This window comes from Bison bison, unplaced genomic scaffold (assembly GCF_000754665.1).
Source record: "Bison bison bison isolate TAMUID 2011002044 unplaced genomic scaffold, Bison_UMD1.0 scf7180017864079, whole genome shotgun sequence".
Taxonomy (NCBI): domain Eukaryota; kingdom Metazoa; phylum Chordata; class Mammalia; order Artiodactyla; family Bovidae; genus Bison; species Bison bison.
The window spans coordinates 1,129,893-1,145,007 of record NW_011494651.1 but is presented as its reverse complement, the minus strand read 5'-3'; the positions used below and the strand labels follow the sequence as shown (position 1 = coordinate 1,145,007).

Genomic DNA, 15,115 nt, shown 5'->3' with positions numbered 1-15,115 from the left:
TGATGCTTTTGAAGTGTGGTGTTGGAGAAGACTCTTGAGAGCCCTTGGACTGCAAGGAGATCCAACCAGTCCATTCTGAAGGAGATCAGCCCTGGGATTTCTTTGGAAGGAATGATGCTAAAGCTGAAACTCCAGTACTTTGGCCACGTCGTGTGAAGAGTTGACTCATTGGAAAAGACTCTGATGCTGGGAGGGATTGGGGGCAGGAGGAGAAGGGGACGACAGAGGATGAGATGGCTGGATGGCATCACTGACTCGATGGACGTGAGTCTGAGTGAACTCCGGGAGTTGGTGATGGACAGGGAAGCCTGGCGTGCTGCGATTCATGGGATCGCAAAGAGTCAGACACGACTGAGCGACTAAACTATTTGTAGCTGTCTTATTGTATATTTATATTTAGTACAATAATCTTTATTTTAATCTATAAAAGAATTTCTTTTAGGAAATAGTCAAGATATACATTATCAATAGGTAAAATGTTAGCCCACAGTGTAAAATTATCATGTATAAAACTAAACTCGTGTTCTTTCTAAATCTTGATCTCAATTCTTAGTACCACTCTTCTAACCAAATGAAATTCTGGTTTTTACTCATGAATCTCCTTATAACCTCTGCAGTTCCCATACTTTTATAATTACACCACCTAGATATATCTCAAAATCCTTTTCCTTTTCTTTACCCTAGATATTGGCTGATTTCATACCATCACCTCTGGCTTCGGGTGGACCAGTCAATCCATTTTCCATATGGTTGCTAGAGTGGTCTGTTTAAAGTTCACATCTCACCATCTGTCTCGTTTGCTGTCAGACAGTGCTAATCTCCAACCCCTCCACACACCCCGTCAGTCCTTAGCTGTGTTTGATCCACATTCTTCCTGTGATGACATACAAAGAGCTCTGTGATCTGCCCTGTCTAGCAGCCTCACTCTTTCCTTTCTTTCCTGAAGTACAGACACAGTAGCTAGAGCTCTAGGAGTCATCTTGGACTACAGAATGACGTTGAAGGTTGTCAAATAAGAGACACTTGACACATCACTAGTGACATACAGTGTGGATGCAAAAGTAAACTTTATTGAGAACAGCTGAAAGGCAGAGGAGCAGTGGAGCCTATGTAGTTCGTCAGCTTTCATTCTGTATAGGTGTACTTTGCTAGGCAAAAATGGCATGAGCTGAAAGTGTTCCAAGAGAGGGAAGCTTTTATGGATAGGTCAGAGGAGTAAGGTGATCATGTAACAGTGGGCTTCCTAGTCAGGGAAACTTCTTTCTGGACCAGACACCACCTACCGGAGTTCAGTTTCCATGCCATTGCTGTTGGTGTCTGGTAGAGATCTAGTGTCTTTCCTGAGTTCAGACCTGATGAGAAAATTCGTTGCCAGGCTAACAGTTGGGAGGGAAGGGAGCCCCCACTGCCTTCCAGAACATAAAAGGCCTGTCTCCTCTGAGCGGTAATCCAAGAAAAATTCTAAGGGTGGTAGAGTGGCATGAGAGGAGTGTGGGTTAACTGTGCAGCCAGCATGTGCACACTGGAATGTTTACCTCTGTAATGGCAAAAGAGAGAGGAGCTAAGTTTTCTGTTAAATATAATTAATCTAATTCTAACTCATACTTTTGATAAGACACAGTGAAAGCCTTCACCGCCTCTGGAAGCCTGTGAACCTTCCAGGCTGGGTTGGAACACCCCAGTTTTATGCTTCCAGATTACTGTGTTTCTCTTGTCTCATACTTTCCATTGTAATGATATGTTTATATGTGTCTTTTCCTTACTAGTCTGACTCATAAGGGTGAGTGCCGTATTGGACTCTTTTGGTCACTCCAGTCCCCAGTACAGAATGTCTCAAACACAGCAGGCACACAGAGTGTCTGAATCTAGGAATGAATGAGGCTCCTGTTGGCTTTTTTAAAAATTAGCTTATGTTAGGTGGCTTTAGTCCTCCACAGGCTGTCTCCTCCGCTTTGACTAATTAATTAGAAACATTTTAAAAACACTGAGAATTGCTTTCATTTGTTCCATAAAGCAAGACTATAAATTTCAAGCTGTTTTATACATTTGACTCAGTTAAAATTTGGGGTCCAATTTCATATTCATTTTAGAGTACATGGTATATTTGATATTCTAAAGTAACTAAGGCTCTTTTCAAAGAATGTCTTTGACATGTGATGTCAGAGTCTTTAAAATACAGTATTACATAATGTAAAGTATGAGATATTAAATACAAATACTCTTGGGTTTTTTTCTTCTCAATACTGAATATGTTTGGAACTAACATATAATTTTATTTTGAACTTTTTATATTGCTACTCATTTTTGCCTGAAATACAAAACAGAGTTTTGTACTTGAGTTTGTTGGCTGGTGTCCCTCATGAGCTAGTTGTCTTATAATAGAGTTCAGTAAATAGTTTTTTTTAACTACATATTCTTAGCTGTATAAGTTGTTGTATTATATTCTGTTTTTATCTTCTTCATGTACATTTCTCCAAGGTAAAATATTTTTAATTTTACAGACAGTAGCTCTTGATGGAACATTATTTTTAAAATCTGGAGTGATCTCTGGAGGGTCAAGTGACTTAAAATCCAAGGCTAGATGCTGGGATGAGAAAGAGTTAAAGAATTTAAGAGACAGGAGAACCCAACTAATCCAAGAATTAAAGGTAAATCCATGTTGTAAAAATTGTAGAATACTAAGTAGAGTAATTGTGTTTTTAATGTGTTTTTAAGCAAATTTCTTAGGTAATGAAAGTACCATGCCTTAAGTTTAAAGAAGTCAAATTCTGCAGAATGGAGTAAAGTAAAAAATAAAAATCTTTCCCTTGCCCATCCTTACATCTCAGTGGTATTTCTTAAACATACTTTGATACATATACTCCAGAAATTTTCTCGGTATATGCAAGTCTATGTATTAATTTTCCTGATTTGTTTTATAATAGACTTTTGCTATTGATTGTGTTTGCAACAGGCTTTTTACTTAGTATCACAACATGGACAATGTTTTCATTTAGCATATAGAGAGCTACTTTGTGTTTTGATGAGTCCTTCCTGCTACTTTATTATATAGATTTTAACCAGTGTTACTTTGGTTTTTGTTACTACAAATGAGGCAGCATTCAAATTCCTTTGGAAAGAGAAAGTAACACAGTGCCTGAGAGTATAAATCCTATGGCCACACTGCCTGAGTTTGATTCCTGACTCTCCCACTTACCAGCAGTATGATCTTGTGCAAGTTCCCTATCCCCTTCATACCTTGAACCTTTTAGAGTTACTTTAAAGATTAAATCAGCTATTCAAGATAAAATGCTAATGCCTGACAAAAGTGTAAGCACTATATAAATATTTGTTGTTAGTATACTTTACTTACATCTCTAAGACGATTTCCTACATGTGGGATTTCTGGGTCTGAGGATGTGTGCGTTTAAAAAGTTGATAGATGCTGCTAAATTCCCATTGAAAGAAAACCTGTAGTAGAGAGTGTATGTCCCTAGATTGCAGCACTAGATACTGGCAAATATTTTAATTTTTGCCAACCTGGTAAAGAAAAACATATAATCTAATTGTTTGAATATGCATTTCTTATAACTGAGGTTGAGCATTTACTAATATATTTATCATTTGTTTATTTACTCATTAATTTTTCTTCTGTGAACATATTAGGCTATTTGTCCTATTAGCTACTTTAAGAATTATTTGTATAATAAGCAAATTACTTCTTAGCATGTTTGTTGTAAATATACTTTCTATTCAGCTTTTTTTGTTGGCTATATTGAAGTATAATTTATATATAGAACAGTCACCAGTTTTAAGTGTACGGTTCGGTAAGTTTTGACAAGTGTATGTATTCACCACCAAAATCCTGATATACAACATTTCCATACCCACCCCCACACAATTCCTTTGGGCTCGTTTGTAGTCAGTCCCTTCCCCTGGACTCCGTAGAAACTCTGGACCTGGCAGCTCAGTCTACTTTCTATCATTGTAGCTTTTTCTCACTTAGAATTTCATATAAATGGAATAATCATAAAATAGTAGTCTTCTGTTTTATGCTTTCTTCATTTAACCTAATGCTTTTGAAATTTATGTTGTGTGTATGAAAAGTTATTCCGTTTTACAATTCAGTAACTGACATTTAACTTTGTTTTGTCACACATGTATTTTTAATCTTTATGTAACCAAATTTATTAATCTTTTATAACTTCTGGATTTCAGTGTCATGCTCAGAAAGACATTTTTCTTTCTGAAAATGACAAAAGAAATTCAATAATGCTTCCACCCAAAGTATCATTTATTTGAATATTATAATCCCACACACAAATTTACTTGAAATGTAAACTTTAAGAGATACTAAATCAGGATAATGCTTTTTGATTATTTATTTTTCCTATTTAGCTTTCTTCTTTTGTTTATACAAATGATTGATTTTTGATTCAAGGAGGTGTTCTGGCAAAGTTACTCGGCTAATTTTAATCTTTTTCTATAAACATGACACCACAAACTATGCTTTGATCTAAGGTATACAAAAATTCAACTTTTAAAGATTTTACAAATTTAAGCCTAGGCACAGGGGAAGTTTCAGGAAGGTGGCAGCTTGAATGAATGTGGTTTCCTGTCCGTGTTTATACTAGGTTACCACCTGTGTGTCTCTCACCTGACCCTAGTGGGGAGTTGGGTGTGAATGAGATCTTGGGTTCTGGGAAAGGCCACCAGGAAAAGCTGAGGTAGGGCTTCTCTTTTGATCTTTGAAGAGAGCTGGGAGAAGAATCAGGCATAGGGGAATACTGAAAGAAAGGAAAGCAAGCTCAGTTGCGTCCGACTCTTTGCCACCCCATGGACTGTAACCTACCAGGCTACTCCATCCATGGCATTTTCCAGGCAAGAATAATAGAGTGGATTGCCATTTCCTTCTCCAGGGGATCTTCCCAACCCAGGGATCGAACCCGGGTTCTATCTGCATTTCAGGCAGACACTTTACCATCTGGAGCTACCAGGGAAGCCAGGGGAGTCCTGGAGGAAGGTTAAATATTTGTCCCATGTAAATATGCTTAGTCTTGACCCCCATAAGGTAAATATTAGTAGATTATGGCCCCCCCATCCTGAGTTTGTGGGAGAAGGAAATGGCAACCCACTCCAGTGTTCTTGCCTGGAGAATCCCAGGGACAGCGGAGCCTGGTGGGCTGCCGTCTCTGGGGTTGCACAGAGTCGCACACGACTGAAGCGACTTAGCAGCAGCAGTAGCAGGGAGACCAGAGAGACATCTTTTCCTCCATCTCTGAGTGGGGCACTGGCAATTTTCTGTTGCAGTTGCTGGCCTTTGGGTGTAGAGAATATCTGTGGGGCATCTGCCACTAGGGGTGCTTCAACACACATACCTGAACCTCAAATAGGCAAAAAAACGCATAAATGCATTTAAGGTATTCCAGGAGCCATCAACACTTGAACAAAAAACTAGAAGCATTAAAGAGATACGGAGTCTTCCCTGGTAGCTCAGACGGTAAAGAATCTGCCTGCAGTGTGGGAGGTCTGGGTTCGATCCCTGGGTAGGGAAGATTCCCTGGAGAAGGGAATGGTAACCCACTCCCATATTCTTGCCTGGAGAATCCCATGGACAGAGGAGCCTGGTGGCTACAGTCCATGGGGTCGCCAAGAGTCGGACACAACTGAGCGACTAACAGACTCAAGGAGATACAGTGTGATGTTGGCCCTCTCTGTAATGCCACGCACAAGAATATTTTCCCAGGAAAAGAAGTATGTGTTTCTAAACTATAGAATGCAATAGATGGATTGAAGGATAGGATCGTCATTGTTGAGATCCACATTAATAACCTGGAAGACAAGTGAAATAGTATCTCAGTGATGGGGAAGAATTGCAAAGATAAGAAAATAGTGAAAAAAAAAAAAAAGAAAAGAGAAAAATAGAAACTTAGGTAGACTCAGGAGTCTTGGTATGAGAAAAATTAAATTTCCGGAAATTGGAAAAGGAGCACAGAGAAGTAATTTTTTAAAAAAGAAAATGTCTCTTAAACTGAGGATCCACCTTAATTTACCAATTGAAAGGACACGCACAGTTCCATGTAGGATTAATGAGAAAAGGCAAACATTAACACAGATGTAGTTGTAATTCACTAAGCCCTAGGTTATAGAGGCAGTGCTAAAATATGTCACCCCCGCTTCAGAAAGATTCCTTATACATTTAAAAAAATCAAGCTTGTATCAGACTATAAAACTAGTTGAGACTAGAGTAAGAGCTGTAGGCAATCGAGGGAAAAGCACTACCTCCCAAGATACTTACAGTTCAGGAACCTGCAGATAAGCAGATGCAAAGATGATGTCATCCACATGCTCCACGTGAAAACATACCAAAGAAAGTGCTCTCAGCAGCACATGTGTTAGAAGAGACCTAATTGTAATGAATGAACAGTGCTAACCTAACTCAGCAAAACCTGGGAAATAGAGATGGAGAGAGAAATGAATATGTCCCAGAGATCTTACCTGTGAGGAGATGAAGAATATTCTGAAGATTGTATCTTGGTGGGTGGAGGAAGTTGGGTGGGACTAGAGTGTTTAAAAGTACACTCAATTAACATGGGAACAAATAGCAAAAACAATGCAAGAAAAGAATAAAGGATAAAAAGTAAGATGGGGGAAATAAATTCTTGCTAATCAGTCATTACAGTAAACATGAGTAGATTTAAGTTTCCCATTAAAAGACCAAGATCAGACTTCCCTGGTGGTCCAGTGGCTAAGAATCTGCCTGCTAATGCAGGGGACACGGATTTGATCCCTGGTCCAGGAATTCCGATCCCACTTGCTGTGGAGCAACTCAGCCAGTGCACCACCGCTACTGAGCCCATGTGCTGCAACTGCTAAAGCCCTTGTGGCCTAGAGCCTGTGCTCCGCAGCAAGAGAAGCCACCTCAGTGAGAAGCCTGTGCCCTGCAACTGGTGAAAGCCTGCACACAGCAGCGAAGCCCCAGTGTAGCCAAAAATAAATACATAAATAAAATTTATATGTTAATAAAAGACCAAGATCATCATAGCTTAAAAGGCAAAACTCAGCTAAATGTCATTTGTAAGAAATTGTCTTAAAATTGAATGTTGAAAATTACGGATGAGCACCTGGCAAATGCAGACAAAACAGGAGTGACAATATCAGACAATGTGAACCTTAAGGTTAAAAATCTTCAACTATATAGTAAGCTTTCAATAAGCATTGAGTAAATTGAATAAAGAAGGATATTTAGTTCAGTTCAGTTGCTCAGTCATGTCCGACTCTTTGTGACCCCATGAGAAGGATGCTGCTAAGTCACTTCAGTTGTGTCCAACTCTGTGCGACCCCATAGATGGTAGCCCACCAGGCTCCCCCGTCCCTGGGATTCTCCAGGCAAGAACACTGGAGTGGGTTGCCATTTCCTTCTCTAATGCAGGAAAGTGAAAGTGAAGTCGCTCAGTCGTGTCCGACCCTCAGGGATCCCATGGACTGCAGCCTACCAGGCTCCTTCATCCATGAGATCTTCCAGGCAAGAGTACTGGAGTGGGGTGCCATTGCCTTCTCCCATGAGAAGGATATTATGTATTAAAAAGTAAGATCTACATTTTAAACCTCTTTGCAGCACATACTACCTAAATATTTAAAACAAGATTAGTTAACAGAAATGAAATTATAATGAAGCATTTCACTGTATGTATGTCTTTCAAAATTGGACACATCTAAGTAGACAAAAACAATAACTTAGAGGAATTGGTAATTCAATCAGTAAGCTTAAATCCAGATTCTATTTCTAACACTAGCAATGTGGCTCTGAGTAAGTTACTTAAACGCTTTAATGCTTTAATTTTCTCATCAATAATAATGGATATAGTAATAGTACTATTTCATAGAATTGTTAAGAGGATTAAATAGGTTAATATAAACTATAAAACACATGCTTAATAAATTTGAGATATTATTTAAATTAGCTGTGAAACATTAAAAACTGATCATATGCTTATCCACAGTGGAAACCTCAGTAGTTTTTAAGAGATTTTTATAGATCCTTTTGGTCATAATTTAATGAAATAGAAATAGTGACCAAAATTTTTTTTGTCTACATAGAAATTAAGAAATGTACCTGTCAATAGTTTCGGGATCAAACAAGTAATCAAGAGGAAAATTACAAAATGTTTCAAAAATGGTGAACACAAAATCTGTGAGATACAGTAAAGCTATATCATGGACGGAGGAGCCTGGTAGGCTGCAGTCCATGGGGTCGCTATGAATCAGACATGACTGAGCGACTTCACTTTCACTTTTCACTTTCATGCATTGGAGAAGGAAATGGCAACCCACTCCAGTGTTCTTGCCTGGAGAATCCCAGGGACAGCAGAGCCTGGTGCGATTCGGTCTATGGGGTCGCAGAGTCAGATACGACTGAAGCAACTTAGCAAAGCTATATCAAGAGGGAAATATGTTATTAAAGAAGAAAAATGAAATATAAGGGAATTTATTACTTTAAGAAATTGGAACCACAAAATAAGCAAAACAATAATGAAAAATTTTAAAGCTACAGTTAAATAGAAAAGGGTAAATCAATCTAAAAACTGGTTGTTTTGAAAGACTAATAAAATAGATAAACCCTGCAACTCTAATGAAGGGAAGAAAAGTAAGAAGTAATCATATACAGATTAGGAATGAGAAAATTAGAATAATTTTAAGAGAACCTTATAAGCAAATAATTTACATAGTTAAAAAATTGAAAATCTGTATGGATGATGTTCAGAAAAATATAAATTGCCAAGATTGATCAGGAAAAAAGTGGAACATTTGAAAAATTAGACAGTGGTAGGGAGTGGTGTAGTTGGCTGGCCCAATACCTAGCCACAACCTTTTCCTTCCTTGGTTGCATCTATTATAGAATCATAAAACTAAATTTGATTTCTGAAGTTTTCTTGTAGCTAGTAGTGGCCGTGTGACAGTTTTGGCAATATCAATGGGAATGTTCGTATTGTCCTTTGCATTTTTCCCTTCCTGACTGGAATGCAGTCAAGAGGGCTGGAGGTGCAGCAGCAGTTTTGTACCAAGAGAGCAAGCTTGAGTATAAAAACCATTGTATTAAGAAGCCAACATTGTTTGTTAAAAGCCCAATATGGGCTTCCCTGTGGTAAAGAATCTGCCTGCAGTGTGGGAGCCACAGGTTTGATCTCTGGGTCTGGAAGATCCCCTAGAGAAGGAAATGGCAACTCACTCCAGCATTCTTGCCTGGGAAATCTGATGGACAGAGGAGCCTGGTGGGCTTACAGTCCACGAGGTTGCAAGAGTCTGACATAACTCAGCAATTAAACCACCACCCACCATACCCCAATATAAAAAGTAAAAAGCTGAAAATTAGATGCCGTTGTTGAGGAATTGCATCACTGTAGACTGCTTTTGTGTGAGAAAAATAAAGCCACGTTTTTTTAAGCCACTGTTAGTTGAATGATCTCCCATTGAAAACAGACTCCAGTAATGCAAAATAATGAGGCAGCTATGGAAAAGAGTGTGGCAACTCACAAGAAATTAAAAAATAGAATTATCAAATGATCCAGCAATTCTCCATCTGAGTATATATACCCTACGGAATTGAAAGCAGGGTCTGGATAATACTAGTTAATAGTATTAGATAATAATAGTATTATTCATAACATAGTACCATGTTCATAACAGCATTATTCATAATAGCCAAAAAGTAGAAGCAGCCCAAGTGTTCAATAGATGAACAGATGAGCAGATTAGGGTCTATACATATAATGGAATATTATTCAGCCTTTAAAAGGGAGGAAACTAACACATGCTACAAAAATGGGTGAATTTTCAAGATGTTATGCTACATGAAATAGAACGTGAAAGTGAAAGTTGCTCAGTCGTGTCCAACTCTTTGTGACTCCGTGGACTGTATAGTCCATGAAATTCTCTAGGCCAGAATACTGGAGTGGGTAGCCTTTCCCTTTTCCAGGGGATCCTCCCAACCCAAGGATTGAACCCAGGGCTCCTGCATTGCAGGTGAATTCTTTACTAGCTGAGCCAAAAGGGAAGCCCAAGGATACTGGAGTGGGTAGCCTGTCCCTTCTCCAGTGGATCTTCCTGACCCAGGAATCAAACTGGGTTCTCCTGCACTGCAGGCAAATTCTTTACCAGCTGAGCTACCAGGGAAGCACATGAAATAAGTAAATTGCAAAAAGACAAATATCGTATGATACAATAGTCAAAATAGAGGCAGAAAAGTAGAGGACAGTTGCCAGGGCCTGGAGAGTAGAATGGAAGCTTGTTTCATGGGTATAGGTTCAGTTTTATAAGATAAAAAGAGGTCTGGAATTGAAACATGTATATTATCATACATGAAAAACAGATTGCCAGTCTAGGTTCGATGCATGAGACAGGGTGCTCAGGGCTGGTGCACTGGGATGACCCAGAGGGATGGGATGGGGAGGGAGGTGGGAGGGGGGTTCAGGATGGGGAACACATGTATACCCATGACTGATTCATGTCAATGTATGGCAAAAACCACTACAATATTGTAAAGTAATTAGCCTCCAAAAAAAAAGAGATCTGGAAGTTGGTTGCACAACAATGTAAATGTACTTAAATACTGTTGAACTGTACACTTTAAAAATGACAAAGATGATTAATTGTATATATATTTTGTCACAATTGAAAAGATTAGGATCAGATGGGTTTACAGCTGAGTTCTAATATAATTCTCAGGTAAGCCATTCTAGATCATAGAAAAAGATGGGAACGTCTCATTTTATTTAATATAGGTAGTATAACTTTAATATCAAATATTATAAAGATAACCACAAAAATAAAACTAAAGACCGACTTCCCTTGTGAGCATAATGTGTAATTTCTAAGTTAAATATCACCACTGAGTATTTAGCAATGTAGTGATAGAAAAATACATCTGTTGAATAGAATTTGTTCTAAGAATACATGGGTGTTTCAGTGTTGCCATCAGTCAATATAATCCATTACATTTACAAATTAAAGGCAGGAGAAAAGTCATGTGATCCTAATTAGATTTTATAAAGGTCAGCTGCTGGTCCTAATTAAAGTCCTAAGTAAAAGAGTAATTTGTGGAAATTACTTTAAAAAAATAAATATCTCTTGCCCAGAACAACAGAAATAATTGATTAAATGCTGAAACATAAAAATTATTTTAGTTAAAATCAGGAAGTAAACAGATATCTCCTGTCACTGTTATTATTTAACATAGTCTTGGAAGTTATATTAATTATATTTAGGCACAAAATGAAATAATTTATATACATTTTTGAGAAGGAGAAAAACTAACCTTTTTCTGATAAGATTGTAGTTTAAAAACTACTAGATTAAATAAGGTAATGAGAGGGCTACATAAACAAAACTGTAGTTTTTCTCTATACTGTAAAAGAGCATCTAAAATGGGGAAAATACTCTACTCACAATAGAAATAAATGTAAGTATAAAGACATGTAACTATTAGAAAACTAAATCTTATTGAAGGACAAGACAACACCAAAGAAAAGACATACTATATTCTTGGGTTAGAAGTTCTCCAGTTAATATAATTTGAATGCAAGTTCAAGTAAAATATTAGCAAGGATTTTTTATTTGATAAAGTGATTCTCTAATTCTTAGAAATGAATTTCCTGAGACCAGTAAAAAAACATGTAACAGAAGAGAGTGTGGTAACTTCTATTGGAAGTTCTACTGGACAGATTAATTGAGAAAGAATAGGAACTTCAGAAATGGGCCCGGTTATATTTGACAATTTAACATACAACTGGGATGATATTTTGGGCTTACCTGGTGGCTTAGACAGTAAAGAATCACCTACAATGTGGGAGACCTCAGTTCCATCCCTGGGTTGGGACGATCCCCTGGAGGAGGGCGTGGCATCCCACTCCAGTATTCTTGCCTGGAGAATCCCCATGGACAGAGGAGCCTGGTGGGCTGCAGTCCATGGGGTCGAAGAGTCAGATACGACAGAGTGACAAAGCACAGCACAAAATGATATTTTAGTTCGGCGAGGAAAGAAGAGATTAGTAAATGGTATTGGACTTCCCTTGTGGCTCAGCTGGTAAAGAATCCACCTGCAATGTGGGAAACCTGGGTTGGGAAGATCCCCTGGAGACGGGAAAGGCTACCCACTCCAGGATTCTGGCCTGGAGAATTCCATTTACTGTACAGTCCATGGGGTTGAGAAGAGTCAGAAACAAGTGAGCAACTTTCACTTTCATTGGCACATCTAGGGAAAGTTAATTTTGTGCTCCATATTATGACATGTAAAAATAAATTATGGGTAGATTGAAAGCTTAAATTAAAAGTAGTATTTAAATGAGGATAAAAGCCATATATAAAATTTTTTTAAGTTTTAAATGAAGACTGTTGGTTCTATACTATCAAAGATTTCTATAAATTGATTTGAAAAAGCCACGATAGAAACATATAGGCAAAGGAGGGGTTTAGGCAGTTCATAGAAGAAATCCATATGGCTAATAAACCTGAAAAAATGCTCAATATAGAATATAGTACTCAGGATTACTTCATGCATATCAATAAGAGTTGGGAAAAATATATATGCTAGTAGATTTATAAAGAAACACATACTCATATATCATTTATAAAAATATGAATGGTTAAAGCTTTGGAAGAGCAGTTAGTACCAGCTAGTATAATAAGAACATGAAGACCTTTGACCTATTGATCTCACACTGGGGAATCTATTGCATAGAAATAAAAACAGCAGTATTTAAGGGTACACACAGAAGTGTGTTACTGCAGTGCTGCTTGTGATGGCAAAAACCTGGAAACAAAATGAATGCCCATCATTAAGAGAAGAGTGAAATAATTTTGTTACAGTCACACTAGAATAATATACAACCATTGAAAGAATTAATTTAGAGCTTTATCAGCTGACTTTTGTGAGTAACTGAATTAGTAAAGCAGGAGGTAGAAAAGTATGTCTAATGTGATTCTAAAATTGCAAAACAAGACTGACAAAAACATATAGGTGAGTATGCATGCACATGTTTTTATATACAGACTTGAAGTAAAAATATAGAAGAACATATATGAGGGATTTATTTGGTTGGGCAATAGGATAGGTGAAGAGAGAAGGAAATGGGTGAGGCAAGGATGCACTAAAGAAAGGCAGCAAAGACCACGTGGTCTCATTTACGCCATTTATGTGCCTTGGGCAGAACGTGCACTCCCCATTCTTCATTTTCGTGCCTGTTTCCTGTGACGACATGAGAGAGTTTTCTGAGGAGCCTGTATGGCGTCTTGGTTACTCCAGATGATTTATGCACTTAGTTGCCCCATCTTTTATCAGAAGAAGGGAAGGTAGAGTTGTGGATATGGTTACGTGTAAAAAGCAGTGACTTATGATCTATGAAAGTACTGTGAAAAGTGAAAGTGTTGTCTATTATAAAATGTTACTAGATCTCCCTTTCTTTTTAGGATTTAATGAAGATAGTGCGCAAGGAAGCAGATTTGAAACAAATACAGGCTCTAATACAAGGAACTACTACACGACTCAAATATGCACAAAGTGAACTAGAAATCATTAAAAAGAAGCACCTTGCTGCTTTTTACCGGGTAATATACATTTACATAAAATTTGATGGAAATTGGGACCAAGGCATAGAATTTCAGGAATTACATTTATAAAGCACCATGTAATTTTTATACTTTCCCTTGTGATTGAGGTATATTATAGTCCTTTAAGTTACTTTATTTTTATGACTTTATTTTAATGTTGTTATTCAGTTGTACGTGATTTACCTTATCTCACAGAGTCTCTTTTTTTTCTGAAAGATACCTATCATGTTTTTGGCTTTACTATATAAAGCTAAAATAGCCATGTTAAAAAGATATTTTTCTTTTTTATAATCAGGAACAATCTCAGCTACAAAGTGAACTACTAAATATTGAATCTCAATGTGCCATGTTGAGTGAAGGAATCAAAGAACGACAACAAAGAATTAAAGAATTTCAACGAAAGATAGATAAGGTTATGAGTGATATATTTATTACTAAATGGCATGTGGCTTGGTTCTAGACCAGATACCAAATTTAAGGCTTCTTCAATATGTGCTAAAGCAAAGTTTGATAAATGCTAAGTTTTATTGGTTTGCCAAATTAATTTCCTTATATGGTATTAATTTCCTTGTATTCCTTGTATTTTTTGAGACCCACTATTGCTCATCTCAGGGGCGATGACTACTAGTACATGGTTATTCTCTTCAGCTGTCCAGCCTCTCCTTGTCCATTGTAAAATTTGTAGTCATTTTCTTTCTTCCACTGCCTAAGAAGGAAAGAACTTTTCCCCTTATCTCATCTTTTAAGGTTGTGTATTCACTCAGTAATTTTGTCTTGAACATTTATTATATGCCAGGCACAGCTGCTTGGCTCTGGGGTACCAAAGATATGATCATCTAGCCTCTGCTTATAAAGTAGCAGGAACTTTCTGGCTTAATTCATTCCACTGTTGCTTATCTTTAACCTTTAAAACACTGTTTGTCACACCATCACTCAGTAACTTTCACCCATTGCCTCTAGTTCTGCCTTTTACCACATGATTTGAAACTACCCTTATGTTGCCCCTTAATTATCCTTTTCCAGGTTAAATATCCCTAATTACTTATTTATTCATATTTACTATGAATAAATAAGACCAGTTCTGGTAACCAGCCTCTGTTGTCAGTGCCTAGAACAAAAAATAAATTGAAAATACTGTCTGACCGGTACAGAGTACCCTGGTTTGTCAAATTATTTGGCACACAGAAACATAATTTTACATGACTTGGATTATCTCCTTATACAAAGTATAGATTACTGTTACAGTAGTCATATCACTTTCATATTTAATTTACATTCAACTGAAGTCTGAAACTTCTTTATATGCTGCTGCTGCTGCTAAGTCGCTTCAGTCGTGTCCGACTCTGTGCGACCTCAGAGACAGCAGCCCACCAGGCTCCCCTGTCCCTGGGATTCTCCAGGCAAGAACACTGGAGTGGGTTGCCATTTCCTTCTCCAATGCGTGAAAAGTGAAAGTGAAGTCGCTCAGTCGTGTCCGACTCCTAGCGACCCCATGGACTGCAGCCCACCAGGCTCCTCCATCCATGGGATT

The 15,115-nt window shown here is 37.7% G+C and overlaps 1 protein-coding gene across 1 annotated transcript in view; it reads left to right on the top strand.

The window, feature by feature from the left end:
• SMC1B (structural maintenance of chromosomes 1B) overlaps positions 1-15,115 on the top strand; it is an 82,314-nt gene that overhangs the window by 35,799 nt on the left and 31,400 nt on the right. The window contains exons 12-14 of the mRNA XM_010837626.1: positions 2,502-2,648; positions 13,444-13,581; positions 13,880-13,996. Coding sequence (XP_010835928.1) covers positions 2,502-2,648; positions 13,444-13,581; positions 13,880-13,996 — 402 coding nt within the window. The remainder of the gene's footprint in view (positions 1-2,501; positions 2,649-13,443; positions 13,582-13,879; positions 13,997-15,115) is intronic.